The sequence below is a fragment of the Thermobia domestica genome, chromosome 7 (genome assembly GCF_964235325.1).
Source record: "Thermobia domestica chromosome 7, izTheDome1.hap1.1, whole genome shotgun sequence".
NCBI lineage: Eukaryota > Metazoa > Arthropoda > Insecta > Zygentoma > Lepismatidae > Thermobia > Thermobia domestica.
This window is the reverse complement of record NC_137460.1, coordinates 44,858,030-44,884,948: the sequence shown is the minus strand read 5'-3', so window position 1 is coordinate 44,884,948 and position 26,919 is coordinate 44,858,030. Positions and strand designations below refer to the sequence as shown.

At 37.9% G+C, this 26,919-nt stretch overlaps 1 protein-coding gene across 2 annotated transcripts in view; it reads right to left on the bottom strand.

The window, feature by feature from the left end:
• LOC145690042 (cytochrome P450 4C1-like) overlaps positions 1-26,919 on the bottom strand; it is a 90,720-nt gene extending 63,801 nt beyond the window's left edge. The window contains exon 1 of one of the 2 annotated variants that reach the window (XM_081764541.1): positions 26,646-26,919. In XM_081764541.1, coding sequence (XP_081620667.1) covers positions 26,646-26,853 — 208 coding nt within the window. In that variant the 5' untranslated portion in view covers positions 26,854-26,919. Of the gene's footprint in view, positions 1-4,682; positions 5,005-26,645 lie in introns of those variants that run through there. The other variant, XM_081764543.1, reaches the window with a different exon arrangement.

Here is a 26,919-nt window from a genome sequence, read left to right as displayed (position 1 = left end):
TCCCTAATTGGCAACAATGCACGCAGGCACGTCCAATTGATGTCAACAGTTAGGTATCCCATCCGAGGTATCTACCTGACAAGTATAAGGAGGTCTTTCTACAACGAAAGAAGCTACAGGGAAAAAAGAAGTAAAGGAAATTAGTAAAAAATTCTTGAATTTTTGACTGGGGTGAAATTTGAGAAGGAAATTCGACACCAGAAGAAAAAAAAAATAATATGGTAAACTATAGTCCAACCATATTTTGCAAGAATAATATCCCGAGATCTTAATTAGTGTCCACACAGGAGCGGATTAAACAAATGACACCCGTGTGTGCCACTTTGGCTACCTGGGCCACCGAGTATACATTTGATTACTTTTTTTGACTACTAACTCGTGTTGTTGTTGTAGTTATAGTCTCGACTAATAATAATATAGTTGTAAACAATAACTTTATAAGAAAAATTTTTTCTCCTTTTTACATCTTAGTTCCAACACTGTTGGTGAGAAATGCAGGGTGTTTCAAAATAAATTTTGGGGTTCTAAGTCTTCGTAGTACTTATTACATTTTACGTACAATTATAAGCAATGCATCAAGTAAAAGAGCACCTCAAACAGTCTTTGCTACAAGTGTTCAATGTGAGATTCATTCGTCACACGGCACAATCTAGTCGATAGGCGAGAAAGGCCCATAAACTTTCCACCATATGGCACGAAACACATTCAATTTAGGGGAGTCTCGTTTCAACTGTACCATCTCCTGAGGATTTGCTGACTGCCAGATGCAAACATTATGAGTGTTCACATTAGCTCCTATGTGAAATGTTGATTTATCACTGAAGACGACACGATGCAGAAAATCTTCATTGTTATGCAGCAATATTTCACTTGCGAAATTGGCACGTAAACCGTAGTCTGTAGGCTTTAGACCTGTAGCAACTGCAAACGATAAGGACGTAGTTGCAAGCGTCTCCTTAATATTCTTCACACAGACGGTTGCACTGTACAGATTCAGTCTTTATTAAAACACAAAAAACTTTCTGCTCTCTAGTCTACATCTTTGCTGCTTGCTCTTTCTAACGGCAGACAGAAGAAACACTGCATGTACATGCGTGCGTACAAAACTGTTTGAGTTGCTCTTTCATTTGATATAATATTTATAATTGTAAGTTATTTGTAATAGATACTACAAAGTTTCAAAACCCAAATATTAATTTTGAAACACCCTGCATTACTTCAAATTGTGTCATCCTATATTCATGTCTTTTATATACATGTCATCAGGGCCGGTCCTAGTCAATTTGTCGCCCCATGCAATGGCATAATTTGCCGCCTCCCCCTTTCTCCAGAAAGAATAAAATCTTAAAAGTTATGATTTTAAGTATGCTACTCCAGCATGAACAACGAAGGGGAGGGTAAGTGCGGTTTCACTCAGAAAGGCTTAAATACTTACTAAAAATGCAATCCCGTTATGTCTTTTTTTTTAAAATATTAATCTATTACGTTAGTGAAAAATAAAGCAAACACACCTGCAGAGGAAAAATGGTAATCCTTTTTATAGAATTCACTATCGAGCTTCAATCTCAATGTATCAGTTTGCAATTCCAGTGCAACTAGCTCTTTTATCTTTATTTCATGATTTCCCTTCAATATCTGTTAACAGTTTTTTTTTTAAAAAACTTGTTTCTATCTTCAATGATAAGGAACTTGTTTCTGACAAAAGCAAGACTAGTTGTCATATCAAAACTGTGATAACTTACTAAATGGAACAGATATTCACTACTATTCGAGAACTGAATTCTTGCATTTGGCAACAATCAAGCAATTTGTGCTCGGATTTATTCGACCATTTGCTTTAGCATTGTCCATGTGGCCTTAAACTAATGCAACCTAAACATAATTTATGAATGTAGTATTCAAATAGAAGGTCAGCTTAGTAAGTGTAACTACCATCATCATGAAGTCTGTTTCCAACAAGAAATATTTAATTTAAATAATATACTTATGACAGATTTTACCGGATCATCCAAACTTGCCGCTCCACGCAAATGCACGTGTTGCATATATGATAGAGCCGGCATATCATATATATCTAGTCGACAAATTATTTATATATGGCATTTAGAAAAATACTATTAGGCAAATTAGTATTAGTTTTTACCTTTAGACAAGTTATTTGAATTTTATACTGTTCATGACATTATTTTCGTACTTAATAAAGGCCTGCTTTCACGAAAAAACAAAATTTCATTTCTACTTTTATCTCTTAGTTGATATTGCTGAAAACTGCTGAAACCCGAATTCTTAATAGGTATGGTATTCATGTAAATTGTAAAATATTTGTAGCGTATCAGTATCTAGCGTTTAATTTATGTTGCATTTTACAGTGATTATACCTATATAAAAATCTTTAATACTTAAATAGACGTAAGATGCATTAGAAATGACTATTTGAAAAAAAAAACGAAATTTAGAAAAAAAACGAGAGGCAATGTTTTTTTTCTAAAAAAAACGTACATTTCTGAAAAAATACGAACTTTTTTTTTCTATTTACAACACTACACAGAATTCAGTATAATATTTCGAACGTTTATGTAGCTAATATATTATAATGCAATATATAATAGTTACAAATATATATATATATATATATATATATATATATATATATATATATATATATATATATATATATATATATATAACTATTCTGTCAGGCCTTGTTTCCATTTTGTACTAATACACAATAACACACTGAGCAAGGCTATGTGATAATATGTAAAAAAAAAAAAAAAAACTATCACGTAACAGCACGTAAAAACACTCCCAAGCAGCTAGAAGGAGTGGAAGTCTGATGAAGGCACAGTTATTATGTTGAAACTGTTACGTGATAGTTTTTACATATTATCACAGCATTGCTCAATGTGTTCGTTGTATATATATATATATTTATCGTACGCGTATAGAGCCTATACACCTCATGAAATGCAAGTAATCTAAATTTATGTTACCTCTTTGTAATGGAAACCTCTAATTTACAGCCCACTATAATCATGTTCCATCGGAGTCCTTTACTCAGAGATTTTACGGTATTAGCCCTAGACTATCTCAACAGATCTGCTTTCTAAGTTACATGCTAACATTTGCTTTGGATTTTATTGCCCTTTCTCTATTGAAAATGTTATGGTAAATAATAGCTTTTAGTTGCCAAAGGTCAGCGAGTGCATCACAAACAGTTTTCCTCACTTACGAAGGTCAACTTGCAACGGTAATCGACGTACCGTATGGATGGTTTGGTTGGCCATGTGCACCATGAAAAATCCCAGCAGGTTGGGATCGTTCGCATTCGCATCTTTTCGTTGGTTTTCGCAATTCGCAGGTCGGAACTAATCGAGGCACTCCGATTTATTTACACGTGCTGGGAAATTCGCATTCGAATTCGCATTCGAATTCGCAATTCCATTCGGAAGCAATGGAGGCGCGGCCTGAGAGGGAATTTGCGATTCGAAAAGTCTTTTTGCTGACTGTCATTTATAAACACCAGAGTGTTTGTCTATTCCTTGTTCTCTCTGTATGATTTGCTGAGAATGTGAACAGCAAACGATAACATAATAGAACATCTAGTTGGAAATTATTGGTATAACTCATATCTTATATATCCAATCCAATCCATATTTCTACGATGTAATATTTTCTATGAAGTATCTAGGATCTTTTGAAAGATCGATAATTTGAGAAGTCATCAGTGACGACGATGCTAAAATGGAGACAATGTGACATGGTGGCTCAGTGGTAGAACGCTTACCTTTGGTAAATGTTGTCCACAGGGGCGCCGATTTCTCTGGAAATTTGGGGGGGGGCATTCAGATGCAGAAAGCATATATGAGGATTTTTAAGACAAATTGCATTCAAATTATGCCAAATATTATAAACTTACAAATACAATGAGGGGCCACATGAGCTTTGGGGGGCCCGGGCGTTCTCGGCCCCCCAGGATCGGCGCCCTTGGTTGTCCCTGCTTCGAAAAATGAAATGAAATCTTACGTCCTACGATAATGCCGGCTAGACTAAAGGAAACGACGATGATGAGAAATGAGTGAAAGTGGTGGAATGAATGAAGACAGTGAGAAGAAAAAGGAGAACCCCGAGGAAACCCACGTACGCAGTGTTTGTCCACCACAAAGTTCACTTGACGCGAGCTGGGATCGAACCAAGGACTCCATACACCAAAGGTGAACGCTCCAGCACTGAGCCACTGTGTCCCCTTCCTGCTTGGATCCCCAGCCAAGCAAGCTTGTAGTTTACAACATCGAGTCCGTGGATTTCCTCGGGGTACTCCATTTTCCTCCCACTTTCTCATTCCACCAATTCTTCCATCATGAATCACTTGGTTTCATCATAATCTCCCTTAGCTTGAAGGGCATAATCGTGGGACGTTAAACTGAAAGATTTCATTTCACTTTTATTGGGGATAAGTTGGCGGGCGCCCCCAGTGTCATCTTTCTTTCAATTGTCCCCCAGACTAATTGAGTTTTAGGGAACGACAAGTAATATAAAGATATTTTCGGTATAAAAATGCCCCCAATTTTTCTGCCCCTCCACTTGCGCCCCTCAGAAAATTAAAGCTGGCGTCGTCACTGGAAGCCATGGTATCTAAATTTAGATTTAAAACAGAATAAACAACAAAATATCAGTTTTACCGTTTTTAGCACCAAGAAATTCCATCGCACTTCCTATTAAGGGTAAAGGCTTTGGCCCAGGAAATTTCTTCGCCAATTTAATCATTCGTGCTCTGGAATGTCTATAGTAAAGAAAAACACAAACCGCCAGAGGCACGAAGAGCAAGGTCGTAATATTCCAGAGACTTGCAAATACATTTGTGACACCCAAATCATTAGCCATGTCTGATTAAATTATGTTTTTTTTTCACTACTGTTCGTGTAGACTTGAAAAAAGATCACACACCAACACATATCCATTCACGGAACTGAATTGTTAATCTCAGAAGATCCGGACAGTAATGTGTGCTGAAGTCAAGGTCACAAGGGGTTTGACGATCATCCTTCGATTCACTATTTGCGTTTTCATCACATAACTTCTTTTCTGAATGGTTATGTAATACAGCACTTAAAGACACGCGTTTCCCAAGTTTTTCTTTCTGGTGTCTTTCTATTATCTTGCTTTGTTCATGAGGTCTTTTTTTTTATTCATCGTCGGTCGTGACCGTTGCCCTTGGCATTTGATCAAAAAATAATGTTTTGTAAATGTTCTGCGTCACGTTAAGTTTTAAAATACATTTCAGCAAAATCACTAACACTATTTGTACGTATTTATTTTGAATCAGGAATCATAATAGTTGTACAGAATGTGGCAGCAAAAAGTGGCTCAGGCAGTGGCGTAACTAAAGGTTTGGGGGCCTCTCCGCAGACAGCGTGGAGTGAGGCCCTTTCTCCACGTCCAATTTCATGATTTGGGGGCTCCTGATGGCTTGATCTCCCCCCCGCAATGCGGGGTCTGCGGGGCCCTTATTTACGCCCCTGGCAGGCATTAATAATGAGTTTTTTTTACAACTTTTTAACGGTTACTTTGTAGGCCTTGTTTAATTTATTTTTACATTTCATATAACATTATAATAGGATAATCACCACAGCAATATTAAAACATTCCTGTTGTGATTATCAGCAGACAAAGGTCAAGAAGACGGAGTATGGCGTTTGTAACCGACTATAACTCATCTGGTGTTATCTGTGCAATGGTGTCAGAAATATTTGCTTTTAATTCTTCCAGTGTGTACAGATTATTTCTGATACTTTTAAATCTTTAATAATATCTCCCATAGAAAGAAATCACACATCGAAAGGTCCGGTGCGTCTGAAGATCGAAGACCATTTCGCAATTTGAAACTCAGAAACTTTATAACAACTATTTGTTCAACTGCCGCTGATAGCTCCTCGCACATTACGTTAGTCGCGTGCAGAATCGGTTTAAACTGGGTGCAACCACCAAAAGCGGATCCAGAACGGACTTCTTGGGGGGGGGGAGGCAGTGGGTTGTAACATTGCTACTTACAGCTACTTCTAGGAGCTCCAAACTGTGGGAATGGGTTTTAGTTATATATAAAAATAAGAAAGTTTCCTCTTCTGCGGGGAGGGGGGAGATTGCAAAGACCTAGCAACAAATCTCACTACAGGGGTACTTTTTAATTGCTACACCCCATATTTCTGAGCGTTCGGTATCTATGGCCTTTCAAGTCCGTCACGTATGAAGGATGACGTTCCGGAGAAGTGGCGAAGGAAGAAAGGAATGGGGATACAAGGAAACGGTCTAGAACCTCTATGTTAGGTACTATCCCGACGTTTGCCTGGTGTGAATGAGGAAAATCCAGGAAAAAACACTCAAAATGGCTGTCCTTTCCGACTGAGTGTCCCTTCCGGGAATCGAACCTGGGATCGCTTGCTGGGAGCGAGAGCGTTTTATATTGAACTTCTACGAGGCGTATCCGGAAGTAAGTACCGTTTTGGAAAAAAATATAGAAAACATATTTTTTTGAAAAAAAATTATTGTCATATCTTAGGCCCGTTACACAGTCAAGCGGAGCTCCGCGCTCCGTCTTCCGCCCTCCGCACTACGCGTGTGTGCTTACACAGTCATCCGTAGCTACGCGCTACGCGTCACGTGATTATATACAGGATTCTTCTCAGTGTTGCGAGCCAACATAAAAAGTTCGAAACGACAATAGTGGCATCTTAATATTTCTGTAAGAAGAGAAAACGAAAAACACAGAAAAATAAATGTCTCAAGATTCATCCCTTAGTTTCTCAAAGAAGTCTGAAGGGAGCTTTACGTCTGTGTATATAGATTTGCGAGAAGACGAGAAGTTCTTCAATAATTTCCGTACTTCAATTCAGTCGTTCGATGACCTAATTGAAAAAATCCATCGAAATTATAAAAATGCAGTTTAAATAAAATTCATATGCACGCTCTTAAAATACAGCACTTAACAGATACTGTTTTTTAACAAATGAAAATAACCAATGTTTGTACATTTGGTTAGAACTTCAGATCCAATCAACTATTTAATAGTAGAGATAAGTTATTTGCCTCAATTTATCTTTTTTCATTGTCCACATCTTCATTTTTACAAAAAAAAAAAAAAAAACTTTTACATATCTCGTTCCATGCCTGTTCATGAATGTCACGCTTTTTGTGTTCCTCACAAGAGGGATCCCATTAACATGGTGTTAATTTAACCTCCGTGATAATTGAAACTGAAACTGAAATTTGTTGAAAGAAAGTCCAAAAATTACAATAGTCACGTACTGTTAACAGTGGTATATTAGAGGCACCACATTTACAGTTCCAATTAAGCAAAGACATTAATTGAAAGTTCCAATTAAATGAAGACAATATAGCTAAATTAAAAATAACACTAAAAATATGAAAATAGTATTATAGAACAGTATAAAATATTATTTAGGAACTCACTATCAAAAATAAGAAAAGAAATCTGGATCAATTTTCATTTTGCTTTTGCTACCATGCACGTTTCTTTTTAAATTTTAAAGAGAAGTGGCTGCTCCGCGCGCGGAGTTCCGCTTGACTGTGTAAGCACCCATTTGTTCAATGGCCTTATCTGCCTCGCGGAGCGCGGATAGGGCCACGCGGAGGCCTCTGCGTGACTATGTATGCACCCATAAGAATCAATAGAACAATCTTGCCACGCGGGACTCCGCGCGCGAAGCTCCGCGTGACTGTGTAACGGGCCTTACACTACTTTTTCTCATAGTTTCCAGTGTTGAGGCACTTGTCGTAGCGGTGGATCAACTTATCTAGTAATTCCTCATAGAACGATGCCGCCAGTGAGTTTGACACTATATGCCGCCAGTGATGAGAACCATTGCTGCACACCGAGTTTCACTTCGTGGGGAATTCGCCTGAAAGTGTTGTCATAGTCAAACGTCTGTTCTCACGGATTTTTTCATCGATTTTTCTCACCAAATCATCGTTGACAACAAAAGACCGATCACTCCGGGGCTCATCGTGGACATTAGTTCGACCCTCATTAAGCATCCTTACCCACTTTCTCACCATTCCATCAGTCATTGCGTTTTCACCATAAACATCTTTAATTTGACAACGAATTTCTGCCGGTTTCACATTCTTTGCGTTTAAAAATTAAATTACCGAACGAATCTCACAGTCGGCGGGATCATCAATTGTCTTAGACATTTTACACTAGCACTGTAAACAAACAACACTACGCAGAGCAACCAAACTGGCGCCAGTTGAGAGCAGACGAACAAGGACGATTAGCACGCATGTGCGAAACGCCGATCGCAGCGCAGCAGCGGCGGGAATGCGAAACGGTACTTTCTTTCCGGATACGCCTCGTATATATATATATCTACACTCTATATATAGCACTATGCTAGGCGGAAATAATAGTAGGGGTCACGGTAGCTAAGTGGCAGAGCTCTCACCTCAGATGCGAGTGAACATGATGCTATTCAAGGCCATGCGAGTTTTAGGTTCAATACTATATAGACGTAGTGAACTTTAGTATTGGATCCCCTCTTAACAAAGATTTCTGAGTGCGAGTCTGCTATACATCATTACTTATCCCTTAACTAGAGAGAAGTAATTTCGATTTTCTGCCATAATGAGCCACTGCCAGAATAAATATAATTTTGCTGCTGATTAAGGATTTTATATTCCATTTTTAGGGACTTAATGACGCCATTGAAACTTCATTCATTTACCTTACACCATAATATACCTGCTTTGTGGTTCAAGGTAGAGCGTTCACATCTGGTGTGTGGGATTCCAGATTCGAAGCCAGCCCGCGCCAAGTGACCTTTGTGGTGGGTTAATACTGTGTGCATGGATTTTCTCTGTATTCACTTCTTTCCTCCCACTTCTTTCATTCCACGATTATACAATCTATCTCAGGCACGTACGCAGAAATTTACTTCGCGGGAGTCCAAAGCTTTCAGGGATATCCAAATTCAACATCAGGATAAATTATATTAAAATTTGTACAAACATTCCTAAAATTAGACGACATTAACAAGGAAGTTGGGATTCTGGACTCACCTCCTGTGTAGATCCCGATCCATCTCATCACTACCGTTTCCACTTGAATAAATAGACATAAGAAAATACAAAACACTTGTTTATGTTACTCTCGCTTTTATCTAAAATATATAATTGCATTTGATATAGTTGTAATTTCCTCTGAACACAGCTTCTATAGGCACTTCCCACGCTAGAAACGGCTTTGCTTGGACTGCAGACGACGTTCCGTTCGCATGAGTTCGGATGAGTTCGCATGAGTTCGCATGAGTTTCGTCAGTCCTTGCATTTCGCAGTTCGGATCTACTTAAGGCATTCCAATTTATTTACACGTGTTGTGAAACTCTCATTCACAATCACGTTCGGATACATTGGAGGCCTTGCCTTCCTGATTTCCTAACCAATGTGCATTGCGTGACTGATACATATTACAGAGGCTTGCTGGAAAACCTTCGTAATACATGGTGTTTGCTCTTAGTGGACAATGCTCCTACCTACAAAGTCCTGGAAATGACGAATCTTGTGCAAAGCCTCAGCTACCAATTACTACCCCATCCACCACGCTTTCCTGACCTCGCGCCATCAAACTTCTTGTTTACCAAAATGAAGCAGTCGCTGAAAGCAAGTCGTTTGTCTTCAGATGCGGAGGTAATTTCCAAAATGGAGGACTTTTTTATAGCCACTCTGAAACACTCAACAAAGAAAGGCTGTTGAAGTTGAAACACCGGTTGCAGAAGTGTGTTTACTTTCACGGCTACTATACAGAATAAAAAAGGATAAATAATATGTATGAATGTCAGTATTCTACCTCAATAGGAACAATAATCCTCGCCTGTTCACACAAAATCGATTTATAGATGGCAGTAATTACACGCATAGAAATCCGAATGCTGTAACAGTGCATAATCGCCAAGAAAGTACTCAAGATTGTGAAATACAATTTAATTTAATTGAAGCTATGAGTCAGCGTGATTTGGGCTAGATTGTGTTGATGTGCAATGGATTGAATCCACGTCATCGTTAAATACTTCCAATCAATTTTCTGATTATAAAACTGATTAAAAAACTTTAGATACAAATACCACTTTCATCAGCTTGACGTACCATACGTCACAAGCTGCATTTTGTACCAAGCCTAGCCCAGCTGGGAAGTGTTAACGTGCCACCGAGGATATTCTGTAGCATACGCTCTCACTGGGATTGACAGTACTTTTCAGTGCTGGAGGGTGGATCCCATCATCATCATCACTGATCATCTCACGTCACTTCATCTCATTTGGACATCTGTATTTGATCGTTGTTATTCTCTTCTCATTCTACTTACATCTAAAACGTTGTACTGGCTTCGGCCATACCACAATCTTCAAGATCCGTGGGTGTGTCCCCTCTGAACTCGATGGAGTGCAAGGGGGCCAAACCCAGAACGGATCCCAATCCTCAAAAGCGATCAGGTGATACACTACAGTCACAAAATAAGAAGAAAGAAACTCGATCACGATCTCCTTGCAGTCAAGCATCCGATAGTGACATAGATGATCAAAATATGGACATTGCTTCAAACCAACCTCCACCGATTTTTAACTTTCTTCTCACCAATGCTGATACCAAATACTCAACTCCAAAACATATCCTAATCCAACTGATGAAATACTATCCAAGAGTCAATGTATCTGAAATAGTCTTCACTCGCAGCGGAATCATCATCAAATCTTCAGACCAAAACTTCGCTACTACAATTCGAAATAAAGCAGGATTTCACATCTTTGGCGACAAAACCAACCTTCAAGCTCTCGCATCAACCAGAAAAAAGCAACCACCACCACCTAGACGTCAGCCCATGTTTTCAGTAGTAATAAAAGGCGTTCCACCGGCCTATTCTGACGAAGAAATCCTTGACGAATTACGTCTCGAATGTTATGAAATCCATAAATGCATTCGTATCAAGTGTCAGTCAGGCCCCACCTATCTTGTTCGAGTCCTCACAGCATCCAAAGAAACAGTAGACGATCTGCTTCAAAATGGTGCCTATATATATCGCAGACGACACAGAGTAGAACCATCTCGCACTTCACCACCACTTCATATCCGCTGCGAACGGTGCCAAACATATGCCTCACACCTAACAAAAAACTGTCCTAACTCACCCCGATGTGGACATTACAATGAAGACCATACAACCAACAACTGCCCCAACCTTAAAATAACCACCTCTTTGTAATACCTGCCATCAACAGCATCCAACCTACAGTTACAAATGCCACTAAAAACCTGCTCCACCAACTGACAAACCTGAACTCTCAGTCCCAATCCGCACTACCGATTCCGCTACAACTCCTACAAACTCCTTACGAGAACCTGTCATAGTAGAAGACTTGCTTCGGTTCACGACGCTCATTCTACAAAATATCCATCCCTTCTTACGACCACATATTCTTATGCAGGTCGACCAAATCGCCCAACAATTATTTGGCCTACAACTTTCTGCCACCTATACAGGTCCACATGCTCACTTTTCCATAACTTCTACTAAAACAGATCCAGAATGGCCATCTCTGTAAATACAAAACCCATCCAAACAACCTTTCTCATGTTATCAATCACCATGGCAGTCACCTTCCTCTTTCTTAACATTCGATCTCTTGTCACTCATAAAACAGTTTTTGAACAACTTCTCCGAGAGGAAAAAGTACAGGCTTTTACCCTAAATGAAACTTATCTCAAACCTACTGATTATATCCGCATTCCTCAGTTTCAATTACAACGTCATGACTGTCCTAGACCTTATCAACGAGCTAATGGTGGCACAGCAGTTGGAACCTATCATACTATACCTGTGCGTCCTCATACTTTCCCCAAACCACATGATCTCCCAGAGTATTCCATAGTCACACTGTATCTTCGCACAAAAATCATTACTATTTGCACCATATATGTCAGACCAGGCCACCCTATTCACTACGAATTTTTTCAATACATCGACAATACGTTCAGACATTATATAATCATGGCAGATATCAATATTCATAGTCGTCCTCAGACAGAGAAACAACATTTTCAAAACTACATTTCTAATATTCTAGCCGTCGACTACCATCATCTCCCATCGCCATCACGCCCAATCAGCAATACCTCACCCGACATAGTGATCAGCAGGGCCCGGATCTTGTTGACAAGTCAACTTTTTTCTGTTACTCATAGGACAAGGCAAGTTCAAATAAAAACATTATCCATCAACTCTTGGTTCTAAAAATATATTTTTTTAGGGTCAACTTTTGGTCACTTTCTGCCGTTTTGAAGTTTCAGGTCAATTTTTAATATTTTAAGGTAACTTTTAGGTCACTTATGGTCTTTTTATTCTTTTTCTTCTACATAAGGAAATCCTAAAATGAAAACTGTTTACGGATTTAAAAACAAGAAGTTAAATGATTTTTTTTCCTGCTTCCTGATTATTGGGGTGGAAAAACTGCATTCCTAACAAGTTAGTGAACACTAGGCTGTAGCTAGTTGACGAGGGCTGGGGGTTCGTAAGTGGCCAAAGCAGATGGTTCTGGTTGTTTACTACAATGGATATGACTACGTGAATAACTAAAAATAGATTAGAAGATGTTCAAAGGTTTTAAAAAGGCTTTTTATATATTATTCTGGTGTATACAAACTACACTTGCAAACTTTTATTCTTTAACTGTGCTTCCTAGTTTCAATTCGAGAGTGAATTGATGGTTTCAGTATGTAGAATGCCGAGGTCTAAACCATCTACAGCTTCTCATTTAAGACATTGTTTCCGAATTTGGTGAGGATGTTTTTAGTACTGACGGTACAATATTGTTTTTCAAGGCATGTGAAGTAAAAGTGGTAGCAGAGAAAAGAGACACTGTACAAAAGCATATCAGAAGCGAAAAACATTTACGGGCAGTTGAAAACAAACATAAAACCAAGTATTCGCAGTTGTTACTTGCGGAGAGTGCTTTGTATAGTAAAGGCAAATCCTTAGTTTTCAAAAGAGTTGTGTGAAGTTTTTGTGTCTTCAAATATTTCTCTTTGGAAACTCAACAATGTGAAATTGCGGGATTTCCTGGAACGTCATACAGGTCGTTTCATTCCAGACGAAACCAATCTTAGGAAAAAATACATGCCAAAGTGTAACGAGGACACAATAAGAAAAATAAGAGAGGAACTTTGGACTCAGATAATTTTTGTTTCTATAGACAGACTAGTGATGTGAAGGAACGCTATATTGTCAATTTTATTGTTGGGGCAATGAAAGCCGACGAACCTAGCAAAATATTTTTGCTAACTGTTGACGTGTTGGAATCTGTCAACCATTTTACAATATGTAGACTTTTCGATAAATCGATATCCCTACTTTGGCCTGAAGGTGTCCAACATGGCCATGTTGTTTTTGTAACAGATGCTGCTCCGTACATAATTAAGGCTGCTAATTCAATAAAATCGTAACAATATTTACAGTTATCTTCTGCAATGCTGAATAAGGTATGAGCTAAATTTTCTGACGATTACAAAGTTCCTGAGTTACTTTGTTGTATCACAGCTTATAAAATGTTTATATGTTGCTTAACTGGATATAGACCTATATATCTGTAATTCAAATATGAAATGCTAAGCTATTTACTAAATTGGTCAGAGTTTAGTTTTAATATTATTGCTTTTTTAAATCAAAGACACAAATGATCAATGAACTGCAACTAACTAAATCAGAACTTTTGAAAATGAGTGAGAAATAGTAATTAAAATCCAATAAATATTCAAAAAATGTCAATGTTTTAATGAAATAAACGTTTAAAAAACTGCAAGTTTTAAGGTCAACTTTTGTCAATTTTAGGGTCATTTTACAGGAATTTTAGTGTCATTTTATAGGTCACTTTTTAGAAAATTTTAGGTCAACAAAATCCGGGCCCTGGTGATCAGTACTCCTTCCCTTACTATTCACAATCTCAGAGTTCTACCACCTTTCGGCAGCGATCATGCTCCGATACTCCTTGATCTTATTATCACCACACACCCCAAAACACAACCCCCGCCAATTCACTTCTTTGATTACACACATGCGAACTGGGCTAATTTTCAGACCGACCTCACAACTTCATTGCAAAGTCTACAGGAGCCCACTAGTGAAGAAGAACTCTATAACCTTGTGGACCAAATCACAACATCCCTTGACACAGCCACCCAAAACAACATCCCTCTTCGTACACGTCATCCGCACAAACCTCCAATACCTCCACAATATCAATCTATCGTTGCTGCTTCTAGACGCTCTTTCCGTGACTTCCAACGTACACGTAATCCTATATCATTAGAACATCATCGTCGCTGGAATCGCATGCTCCACAATTACTTAGATGCCTACAAACGAAAACGTTGGATCTCAGCCTGCAACACTCTATCCACTACTTCGCACCCTACTAAATTCTGGCAAAAATCTCATCAGTTAACTGGCAAAAACCGTCATACTTCATACCCTATCATCTCACATAACAATCCGCTTCAAACCGATACTGACAAAGCAAATGCTTTCGCCTCTTTCTTTCAAGACATTTTTACCCCAACCGTTCAACCACTTCATCCAACTCTCACACGCCGTGTGCAAACCCTCACGCTCCTCAACTTCAACCCAATCTTCACCACCAACTTACCGCTTCTCCTCTTAACGATCTCATGACTCCTGAAGATATCTCTTCCGCCATCCGATCAAAACGAAACACAGCCCCCGGCTTTGATCACATTACCTATAAACTCATCAAATCATCTCCTCCCATCCTCTTTTCACTTCTCGCAACCATCTACAACTTCATTCTTCGCACCGGATTTTACCCTCCTCAATGGAAAATCTCCAAAAATCTCCTTTTCATCAAACCAAACAAACCTTCTACTGCACTCTCATCATACCGACCAATCCAACTAACATCAGTCCTTAGCAAAATCTTTGAACGCATTCTAGTCAGCCGTCTGCATACTCATCTTTCCGACCATAATCTCATCCCTCTACATCAAGCCGGCTTTCGCCCACATATTAGTACTTCTGACCAGCTTCTGCGCCTCACCACTGCTATAACAAATCATTATAATACCTCAAAACCATCTTGTTTGTTACTGTTCGATCTGGAGAAGGCTTTTGACAAAGTTTGGCATGCCGGCCTCATCGCAAAACTTCACTCTTTCCATCTTCCTATCTCATACATCCGATGTATACTTTCTTTTCTTTCCAATCGTATGACTTATATTAATATCAACCAATCCCTTTCCTATCCGATCTTTCTTCACTGTGGCGTCCCTCAGGGATCTGTCCTTTTACCTCTTCTATATATTTTATATGTCGCCGACATGCCCCCTCTCCCACCAAATGTCTCAGTATACCAATATGCAGATGATACCGCTTTTCTTGCCACATCTAATACTGTTCAAACCATAAATAAAACACTTCAGCAGGCAATTGACGCCTTTACCTCCTGGTGTTCCAAATGGCGCCTCACTATCAATTCTCTCAAAACACAAGCTCTCATTTTTCTCCCACCTCGTTGCCGCTCACGAATCCATCGTAATCCTTCCCTCCTTCACATTAATGTAAACGGCACTTTCATCCGCCCATCATCACAAGTTACCTACCTTGGGATCATCTTTGATTCTAAACTCAGTTGGAAACCCCACCTACAAAAGATTCAATCACAGGCAACGAAACGCTTAAACCTCCTCCGACGGCTAGTGGGCACAACCTGGGGCTTACATACCGACACCGTCATCACGACCTATAAAGTATTCCTCCGACCTGCTCTCACACATGGCCATATCTGCTGGATCTCTGCCCCTGATGAACTGTATAATAGACTCGCCATCTCCGAAAGACATGCTCTCCGACTTGCTTATCGTATCAAACTACCAGCACCGACTGCCGACCTCTATCGCCGAATCAACTTTCCAACAATATTCCCATACTTAGAAACACTTCGCACTAAATATAGTACAAAAGTCATTGCAGACGGAAATCCGATATTCCTAGACACCTTTCAACAGGACATAATATATGATACGCCCCCACGTCACCAAGCCACTCCTCTCCAACATCTTCTCACTCTATACCATAACACTCTAGACGATGACCCTCAAAAGGCCGACTTTGCCATCTATCATCCACCTCATCTTAGTCCATGCATTTATCCATCTCTGCACTAGTGTTTCATCAATGTTGCTAGCAGCGGGCTTCATCTGTCTACATCAGCCCTGTGACGCCCAAGGGCAGAAGATAACCATTCACTCGTCCATACTAACATATACTCTCGTGTTTGTGACGTCCACCTGCACTTCACCTCTTCTCATAAAAAAAGATGCCCACAAATAAGAATAAAATAAAATAAAATAATGCTCCAAACCCTCAATGCCCCCTATAAATAAAGAAAATTCCCCATACCCATAATCCTCGTCCCGAAGAAAGGGCGTAACCCTTTGATCGGCTTAACCTTAAAAAAACAAAACAAATACCGTTTATTAATACGACTATAATCGTGTGGTGTTTGGATTGATAAATAGAAGTTATGTTTTATTCGATATTCGTATTTTATACTATTCATGTGTTTTCCTATGATTGCAAAACAATATTAATCTATTATTCGTGTTTCATGTTATAGAGTATATTTGAAAGGAATTTTGTAATGCGAGAATATATATTGAAGTTAATAATTCATGTTTTCTTATAAGGACTTCGTATTTAAATAATTATTGCTTTTATGTTCTCGTTCTATTCGAATTTTACGCCAATAATATAAATGTTAAAGAATAAAAGAAGATATTTTTAATGTAACATGTGAAAGTAATGACAGTTGTACAAAATTGATGTCAAGCATTTTATGGAAGAATTACGGGTAATGAAAATCAAATTTATATATTTTCCAAAGAACTTTGACTTTAAATGTTATCACGGATTCAGACTTTATTTCTACTTTCATTCATATATTCATGTAATTACTTTCTGTTTAAAATAATGAAATTGTGTACATTTCAAGTTTTTTGATTACTAATGCCTAAAATACATGTATATTAACACCTTCATTTATTATGCCCAAAATTAATGATTTAACCTCTTTATGCCCTATAATGGACTTGAATTAGGATATTGACTGTATTTTTTAATATGCCATGTAATCATCGGCTATAGAATTAATTATAAAGGAATGTAATTATTAATAATATTTTTGAGTAAAAATAAGGAAATATTTGTGAATTATATGAAATATATATTGTATATACAAGGGGCACTTAAAAAGTATGTAAAGATCAACGGTCCAAAGTTCTTTTTCTTTTTATTGAATAATGGAATAAAAAGAAAAGTCCATCGAGCGCCATAATATACAACAGTATGTTGTATATTTTTACTTGTAACAATTGGTAACTTGTAATTTTGGGCTATAATGTGTTTTGAATATTTTAAATATACACTAGGCAGGTTCTGCTAATAGAAGAAGAGAAAGAAAAAGAAGTAATATAGTTATGATGTTAATACATAAAAAGATTATTCAAATGTTTTTATGTAATCAAAATCTCGATGTAGTCGTCATGACAACAAAAATAAATAGAATTATTGTGTGGGTTAAGCAGACATCTTAGAAAGTTGTATAGAAAATGAAAATGTACACTTCTCCATCACATTTATTAAACTAAGTGTATAAAAGGTAATTGATGTGTTTTAATGGCTCAAAATTGAGGTGATTAAGAACAAGTATCGTTATAGTATAAGGTTGAAACTAACCATTCATTGCATAAATACGTAGCTACTGGAAGCCCTTGAACGCTGTTATATTTATTTCTTTTATTTGCTGTTCTTGCAAGTGAAGAGCACAGGTAATTTTCTTTCAAAGTGTTTGGTGTTCCCCGTGTGAAGAAATTATTGCACACTCACGGCATATGATCACGAGAATTGCCTCGTGCATACATGAGGCTTGTAGTTGCTTGTGTTGTGTGACCTTGCTAACAATATCATTTATTCAAGCGGCCAATTAACTGAGTCATACTATTACATGACTGCTATTTACTTGGTTTCCCACAATATATATATATATATATATATATATATATATATATATATATATATATATATATATATATATATATATATATATATATATATATATATATATATCCATAACGTATTGTTTCACAAATAATTTTTACATTTTACAGTATATGGAAAATTCCTAGCGATAGTAAAGAAATCGGCGTAATTGTGGATATGCCAAAGAACAGTTATGTTTTAAAAAATCAAGCCTATCACATATCTTTAGTAAGCCCTGAATTCTTATCCGTGCGTGGAATTAAATCCGTGAATCCCACTGAGTGAAATATTAAGAATACAGTACATGCAATGTTGTGTTAAAAGGGAGAGAATATGTAACGTTTCAGCTTCGTAATATAGCCTTCCTCAGACATATCTCTCTATTAAAAAATCTTAGGGATGGCCTTTTAAAAAAATACCTTAGAAACATCTATATATAGGGTGTTTCTGAACAATATTGACAATGTGCAGCAGTTGGTCCCTTACACCAAGATAGGGGGCAAGAGGATAAACCAGTTTGGATAAGGAAAAAACAGCCATAATTTGAGAACAAAATGCGAGTCTAAGTCAGACGAAAGAGAATTTATTTTAGTCGTAGATCTCATTGATCTACAATTGGATGGAGTGTAGTCTCACAAGGGAACATCTTCTATTGATAGTAGCTTTGCCGATCCAAACAATACATAATCGATAGAGGAGTGAAGACAAGTGAGAAACCCAAAGTTTTACGGGTTGACACCCAGAAACACAGGAGATACAGAGGAAAGAAGGATCTAGAATCAATAAAACATAGCAATGCAAAAAATACAGTGAGACAGAACTTCAAAATGATAAAAAGTAATCAAAATGACATGTATACAACAGTATAGTAAGCAAACATTGTACTCACAGACATGTTCAAGAACATCATATGTAATGCAGTGTTGCCAATTGAGCATAAAATGAAATTTTGTAAAATGACACGGCACACAAATTATAATATCTAGAAAATCAAATTATAAGTAGAACCATACCTGTGAAGCCATGATGTACAGTGTTGTCAACGTTTTAAGATAGGCCTATATGAATTCCTATATGAATCTGGGATGTAAAAGAGTACATACAGTACTCTACTCGAACTAGCTGAAACCAAAATATGAGACCACAAACAAGAATATAATCACTGAAGTACAAAAGTAATGGACGAATCACAGTGTCGGAGCATTTTTGCCAAAGGAAAATGTCAGAATAGTACCAAAACAGCACATAAGCAACACACAGCAAGATTTATATAGGCCTATCCTCAAACGTTAGCAACACTATACAACAATACTTCACAGGTATGGTTCTACTCATAATTAGATTTTCTAAATGTTATAATTTGTGTTTCGTGCCATTTTAAAAACTTCATTTTGTGCTCAGTTGGCAACACTACATTACATATGATGTTCTTGAGCATGTCTGTGGGTACAATGTTTGCTTACTATACTGTTGTGTAAATGCCATTTTGATTACTTTAATCATTTTGAAGTTTCTTGTTTGTCAGTGTATCTTTTGTATTGCTATCTTCACATGATTCTAGATCCTTCTTTCCTCTGTATCTACTGTGTTTCTGGGTGTCGGACCGTAAAACTATGGATTTCTCACTTTTCTTCACTCCTCTATCGATTGCGTATTGTTTGATTGGGCAATGCTACTATCAATACAAGATGTTCCCTTGTCAGATCAAAAGTACCAGAGGGAAATAAATTGTAAATACAATATTTGAACTAGTAGTACAGAATAAGCTTTCAGAGGAAGAACTGTAATAATAGAGGTTGATTAATAATAATAATAATAATAATAATAATAATAATAATAATAATAATAATAATAATAATAATAATAATAATAATAATAATAATAATAATAATAATAATAATAATAATAATTGCAGTAACAATTAGCTAAACGATAAAATTAGGTAACTCAACTAACAACTGAGGAGTTTGATGCAATAAAGGCGTAAGTCTGAAACATGCAGTTGGAGAAAAACGATGTTGAAAATTTAAGTAGTGTTTTTTGCTTACATAAAACAATGTAATAGGCAGCATTTTATTCCGATATTGAACTGAAATGTTACCAGGAGGCTAAACAAGCATGGCAAAAGCCACAAATGCGTTTGATGAAAAAATGGCGTAAACTCGATTACACCCTTATTACATCAAACTCCTCAATTTTCTCTTCAAACGGGATTTAGTTTCTCGTTTGGACTTATATGAAAGGTTTTCAAGTTTAGCTAACTGATAACAGTTTAGCTAAAGGAAGATACCAGTTTTTGTGCAACATAAAGTCACTTACTGGCGTAGATAAGTGATTAACGCATTGGACTTCTATCCAAGAGGCCCGGATTTGAATCCGGCAAGTTCAAACTGTTTTACATACTTTAATTTTAACCCATACTCAGTGTGATAAGCAAAATCTACTGTAGAGACGGAAAGAGATGTCTGAGAGAGATGGAGAATTAGAGTACGTCAATGAATGGAGACAAAGATTTACAAATTTATTTACTTCAAATGTTCCACACTTGATATTTTCAGTTCATTTCAACCATTTTCTAAATCATCTTTGATCAGTGTTCCTTTTTTATTTCTTCTCATATGAACTACGATATGATATGATGAAAGAATACATTATACATATAACGAATTATGTTATTGATATATGGTGTTCATTGGAGAACTCGATCATGACAATAGAGCTTTATGTTAGAACGGAGAAATGGTCCATTTACATTTTCTTTACTGCAAGAGTCATTTGAAGGGCACCAACAGCTACCAACTTTTCCTTGTGCATTGGGTTGCGTTTCTGTACTGGTATTTGAAGGTTCAAATGAGATCCTCTAATCCAATGCAATTTAAGCAGTAAGGGAGGAAATATTTCTGTGGATGACTATACACATCTTCCTGTGTGTACCTTCTCAATTTCTGAAAAATATTGTTGTGAAAGCACATATCTAACTGCTATTCTAATCGAGTTGACATACGATAACGTCTAGTAATGTTTTTTTTTGCATCTGCGGTGATGAACATACACGTTTGTTAAACAATAATAGATACTACTCACATCAGTTATTTCTTTCAAAAAATGTCGATTTTTTTTTCGAATGCCCTTCTTAAGATATTATCTTAGGTCTACAATTTATTAGCCAACTTTGATTTAGAGATTAGATTTTTGGGCTTTCGGCGTTTATGGCCATATTAGCCCCTCACACATATGAAGGATGACCTCCCTCGGCGAGGGAAGGAAGCGACCTGGGACTGTTGTGTTAGGTAGCATCCTGGCATGTGCCTGGTGTCAATGAAGAAAACCCAGGAAAAAGTTTGGTCCAGCTCACTCAGGATGGCTGTTACACTTAAAAGGCTGTTGCACCTTTTCGACTGAGTGTCCCCCACCGAGAATCGAACCCAGGATCGCGTGAGTATGTTGTGCGTGAGAAAGAGTGGTGGGGAACGGGATATAATGTGTGAGGGTTGTTATTCTATTATGGGCTTTGTGCACTGTGCACTCATCGACTGCATCGGATTCGAGCGTCCGATTATGATTCAGAGCCCTTGTTAAGAGTCTTCATCCCGGCGAAATTAAAATACCGCTAATTTTACAGTAATTATGTGATATCTTCAAATAGATAAAAGATAATTGAATTATGGAAGAAGAGCGCCCTAGACAATATTATTTTGCATGAGGTACCGTTATCACAAATCACCTAATGGCTTTCCATTTTCAGCTGTTTAGAAGCGCAAAAATAAATGCCAATTTTCAAAATGGTTCGAAATCGAAAGCAGATAAGTGAGTCATGATAACGGTTTCTTATGTAAAATAATAATGTCTAGGGTGCGCTCGTTCCATATTTCAATTATCTTTTATCTATTTGAAGATATCACATAATTACTGTAAAATTAGCGGTATTTTAATTTCGCCGGGATGAAGACTCCGGCGGGAATAGTTCTCCATAAGAACGTCAAACACAAAAGCCCAAAAGCTTCATCGACTCCCAATTGTTGATTTAATGATCATATTTCAATCGACATTGGCACCTTTCCTCCCTATTTTAGTGTCCATTGTGCGTGTCTTTGGTGCTCAAGGTCAAGGTTTTTCATTCCAGTGGGAGAGCAACGAACGCTCTACAGTGTTTCTAATTCCTCTTTGAACTGTAGGTCACGTCCTACTGTATATAGCCTTGGTGCCAACAAATTAACGTAAATACAAATCAACCAAATGATCAAAGTGTTCCGAGCCAACCAGTAATCAATATTAGTTAAATTTGTATGCTTCCAGGTGAATAGTGACCGATTTGAGCATACCGGTAGTAAATTAAGATGCAATAAATAAATAAATAACAAGTAGCAAACTGACTGTGTACACCACATGAAGAAGTTTGGTTAAGTTTCTGGTAAACTAAGATCCTCAAGAAGCTACATTTTACTAAGCCTTAAATACAGCATTTTGCCTCAAAATAAATGCAGAAGGCCTATATTTTAAGACGAATTAATATTTGAAAATAGAAAAAAAACTTAAGTCCTTAAATTTGTCGAAATTATGAAATTAAATTAAATTTTTCAGTCTAACGTCCCACGTTATGTCTATTAGGCTAAGGGAGACGAATGACTAAGGCAAGTGAATTATGATAGAAGAATTTGGTGCAATGAGAATGTGGAACGAAACAGGAGTACCTCGAGAAAAGCCACGAACACGATGTTGTCTACCACCAGAAACTTACTTGGCAGAGGATCGAACCACAGATCCTACACTTCACAAGTAAGTTTCTGGTGGTAGACAACATCGTGTTCGTGGCTTTTCTTGAAAATTGTTTCCTACAAAAGTTGTTTCGTATTTCAAGGACTATTGAATGAGGTATGATTCAATACATGTTCCCGTTTGAAAATTTGAAGTTGGCCCCTGGGCCCCCTTGAAGGAGGGCCCTGTGGGTTACCACGACAGCACCATGTGATGCACCCTATGACATTTTCCTATCTCAGTTTTTGTTTCATCTTCTTATTCTCAGCCATTTCGGATTTATAAGCACTGGACGTTTTATCTGATATAGGACCCACTTTTTGCGGCCATTTAAAACCGGTGGCCCAAATCGAAAATTGTTTCCTACAAAAGTTGTTTCGTATTTCAAGGACTATTGAATGAGGTATGATTCAATACATGTTCCCGTTTGAAAATTTGAAGTTGGCCCCTGGGCCCCCTTGAAGGAGGGCCCTGTGGGTCACCACGACAGCACCATGTGATGCACCCTATGACATTTTCCTATCTCAGTTTTTGTTTCATCTTCTTATTCTCAGCTATTTCGGATTTATAAGCACTGGACATTTTATCTGATATAGGACCCACTTTTTGCGGCCATTTAAAACCGGTGGCCCAAATCGAAAATTGTTTCCTACAAAAGTTGTTTCGTTTTTCAAGTACTATTGAATGAGGGATGATTCAATACATGTTCCTATTTGAAAATTTGAAGTTGGCCCCTGGGCCCTCTTGAAGGAGGGCCCTGTGGGTCACCACAACAACACTATGTAATGCGCCCTATGATATTTTCCTATCTCAGTTTTTGTTTCAGGGTGACCCAATAAAACTTCCCACATTTTAAAGGCTAATGAACAGGGGCGGATCTAGCCCAGGGCCAGGGGGTTCCTAGGCAAAAATAATCTAAACTATTATTTATGTATTTCTGAAAGTTGATAGTTAATTCATGATATATCTATCATAATCTGAATTCTGGCTGCCTTTCCTCCCCCAGTTTTTAGATTCTAAGTCCGCCGCAGCTAATGAAACAAAAAGCATTTCAGATAGAATTTTGTCTATTCAAAATAAATAAATAAATAAATAAATAAAATAAAATAAAATAAAATGAAATTGAAACTAGTTTTTAATTACTGCAGATCTTCTTGTACAGTCCACAGCAAAAAAAAAAAAAAAAAAAAAAAAAAAAAAACCTGCAACATGAGCATGTAAGTTTATTGTGAAACGACGAAGTCTTTTGTTCCAAAATAAGTGTGCACGGGAGGACACCGAGGTTTCTCTGGCGTGATTCGTACCACTTAGACGTTATGTTGATTCCCTGCGCTGTTGGATGTAGTTTCACAATAAACTTACATGCTCATGTTGCAGGTTTTTTGCTGTGGACTGTACAAATCTTCTTTCACTCTCCCTAGATAGCCCAACAGCTGAAGCATGCCGGCCAGATTTCTTTTTCAGTGTTGTTCGGAAATTCACGACCTACTGCAAGATAGTCTTCCGATGAGGAACATTTTCATAGCGTGAAATAGCAAACTTTAAGTGAAAATCTTTTTGCACTGTAAGCATAGAACTAGGGATGGGCACGAGTAAAGCTAAAACTCGACTCGACTCGAAACTTGTAGCGAATTCAAGTCGAGTCAAAGGTAATTTTCTCGAGTCGAGTTCCAAGCCGAGTCACTGTTTTGAGGTCGAGTTTCGAGTCGAGTCGAGTTTGATAAATGGCTCTCTCGTTCAGCTACTTTTAACTCGTTTTGAAATCGTGGCCTGATTAGACTGGAAAGCGAAAGGCATGAGAAATGTAAGCAGTAATGTGGAATATTTTTAGTGTTACGAGATGGGACACTGCTCGCATCTCGTCTCGTCTCGATTAACGAGACGACAATAGATTTTATAACGAGACAGCCTCAAATGTCGTGAGCAACAATACTGTAGTTCTTATCATCAAGACAGACTTGCACGTTCGAAGTTTTTGAGCCCAAGCAGAAGCCCAACCCAGGTAGTGATGTCAACCGGCTCAGCTCGGTTCAACTGAGCAAACAGCTCGAGCCTGAGCGGTTAGGATGAGCCATCGACTCGATTTAAGTGAGCCGTCGACTCGAACCAGATCGGTTCGTTTCCGCTCGAGCCGGCTCGGTTCGATAGTGAATGAACTGTGAGCCGAGCCACTCGAGTCGTTGACAACCCTAAACCCAGACCAAGCAGTTTTGAACATGTTTGGCCAGCGATCTATAACGTTTAACAATTTTTGGCTCGAGCCCGAATACTTGCTCCTTCGGAACTCAAACCAAGAACCTCGTGAACGATGTCCTTGCCCCGTACACTTCACGACTACCTAGGTCAGCAGTCAACTAGGTTTTAGTATTCAGCTAAAATCCGCTAGTATCGTTGATAATTATATTGCCTATGTAGGATCCTTGAAAAAAGTACTTGAAACTACACACAACATTTGGCTCGTTTTGGCTTGACTCGACTCGAAACTCGACTCAAATTCGAGTCGAGTTGGAGGAAACTTTTCGAGCCAAGTTCTCGAGTCGAGCTCAAAGATGTCTATTTCGAGTCGAGTCGAGTTTTAATGAACACTTGCTCGAACTCGCTCATGCTCATCCCAACATAGAACTGGTGCTCTTGATAAATACTGTATTTCGACTGCGTACGCGCTATGAGTTCCTGACTAAACCATAATGACGACTAGAAACGACACGAAAATGGTGAGCGGAAGCAACGATCCTCATTCCTCTCGCCCCTTCTTTAACAGCGCTAAAGGTTATCAAAAGTGGGGAGATTTTATTCGGTATTATTGACTTGACAGTAGCTGTATTGTAGATTTTTGAGCCATCTCAACACACAAAAGAAAGAGTATTTCAAACAGAACAAAGTATTTTCAAACTGTTCTTAATTATTTTATATACGTATTTGAATAAACTATTTTCTATTTGCAATACTTTTTGGGATTATTGGTCTTTAAAATGTCGGAGGTTTATTGGGTAACCCTGCCTCCGGTGCTTGGGTCCCTGGTTCGATCCCAGCTCGCACCGTGTGGACTTTGTGGTGGACAAACACCGTGCTCGTGAGTTTTCTCGGGGTTCTCCCGTTTCCTTCCACTTTCTTCATTCCACCATTTCATTCATTCCTAATCATCACCGTCTCCTTTAGCCTAACCGGCATAACCGCGGAACGTAAAACTCAAAGATTTAATTTCATTTTTTGGGTCACCCTATATATTGAAATACACCTGAGAAAGTTCTATACAAACGAGTATACCGGTAGACCTTATTTCTAACTTAACTCCTGCACCAGTGTTGAAATCAGACTTTTGTACAAGGGGGGCAATAAAAATTTAAGGGGAGCTGCAGAACAGCAGGAATCTGTCGCAACCCAAAACTCGCCTGGTCGGTTGTTTGGTCGGTTGCAATAACCAACATATTGCCATTTTTACCTAACGTTGTAAAGCGTTTGTGTGCTTCTGTATCTAATTTCCATGTTTTTATTTAACTTTGACTTTATACGTGAATGCGGTTTGTTAATTAGAACAATTAGGTTGAGCAAAAGAAACTAATTTTTTTCAAAAAAAAACAAAAAAATCTTTGCTTTCAAGACTTTATAAAATTAAAACAGAAAAAAGCAAATATTTCAATGCATGTGTATAAATATTCCAGGGGGGTGCATATATATTCCAGGGGTAGCTCAGCCCCCTTTGAACATGCCTGAATTCAACGTGTATCAATTATTATTTTTGTAGAAGAAGAAATAGATACCACATCTACAGTACCTTTGTTTGGTCCTAGAAACTCCAATGCGTGTCCAAGAACGGGCACTGGTTTTGGTCCGGGGAATTTATTTCCCAGTTCGACCAACCTTGCTCTGGACTGCTTGTAGTTGTAAAGTATTAAGCAGATTGTAAAAGGTAGCACTATCAATGTCACTATATTCCATAATATAACCACAGCACTGTTCACATCCAAATCAAAACTAGCCATGATTGATTTAAACCGAACTTAAATCGTTCATGTGCACATCAACAACACAGCAGCAAAAATCTTTAT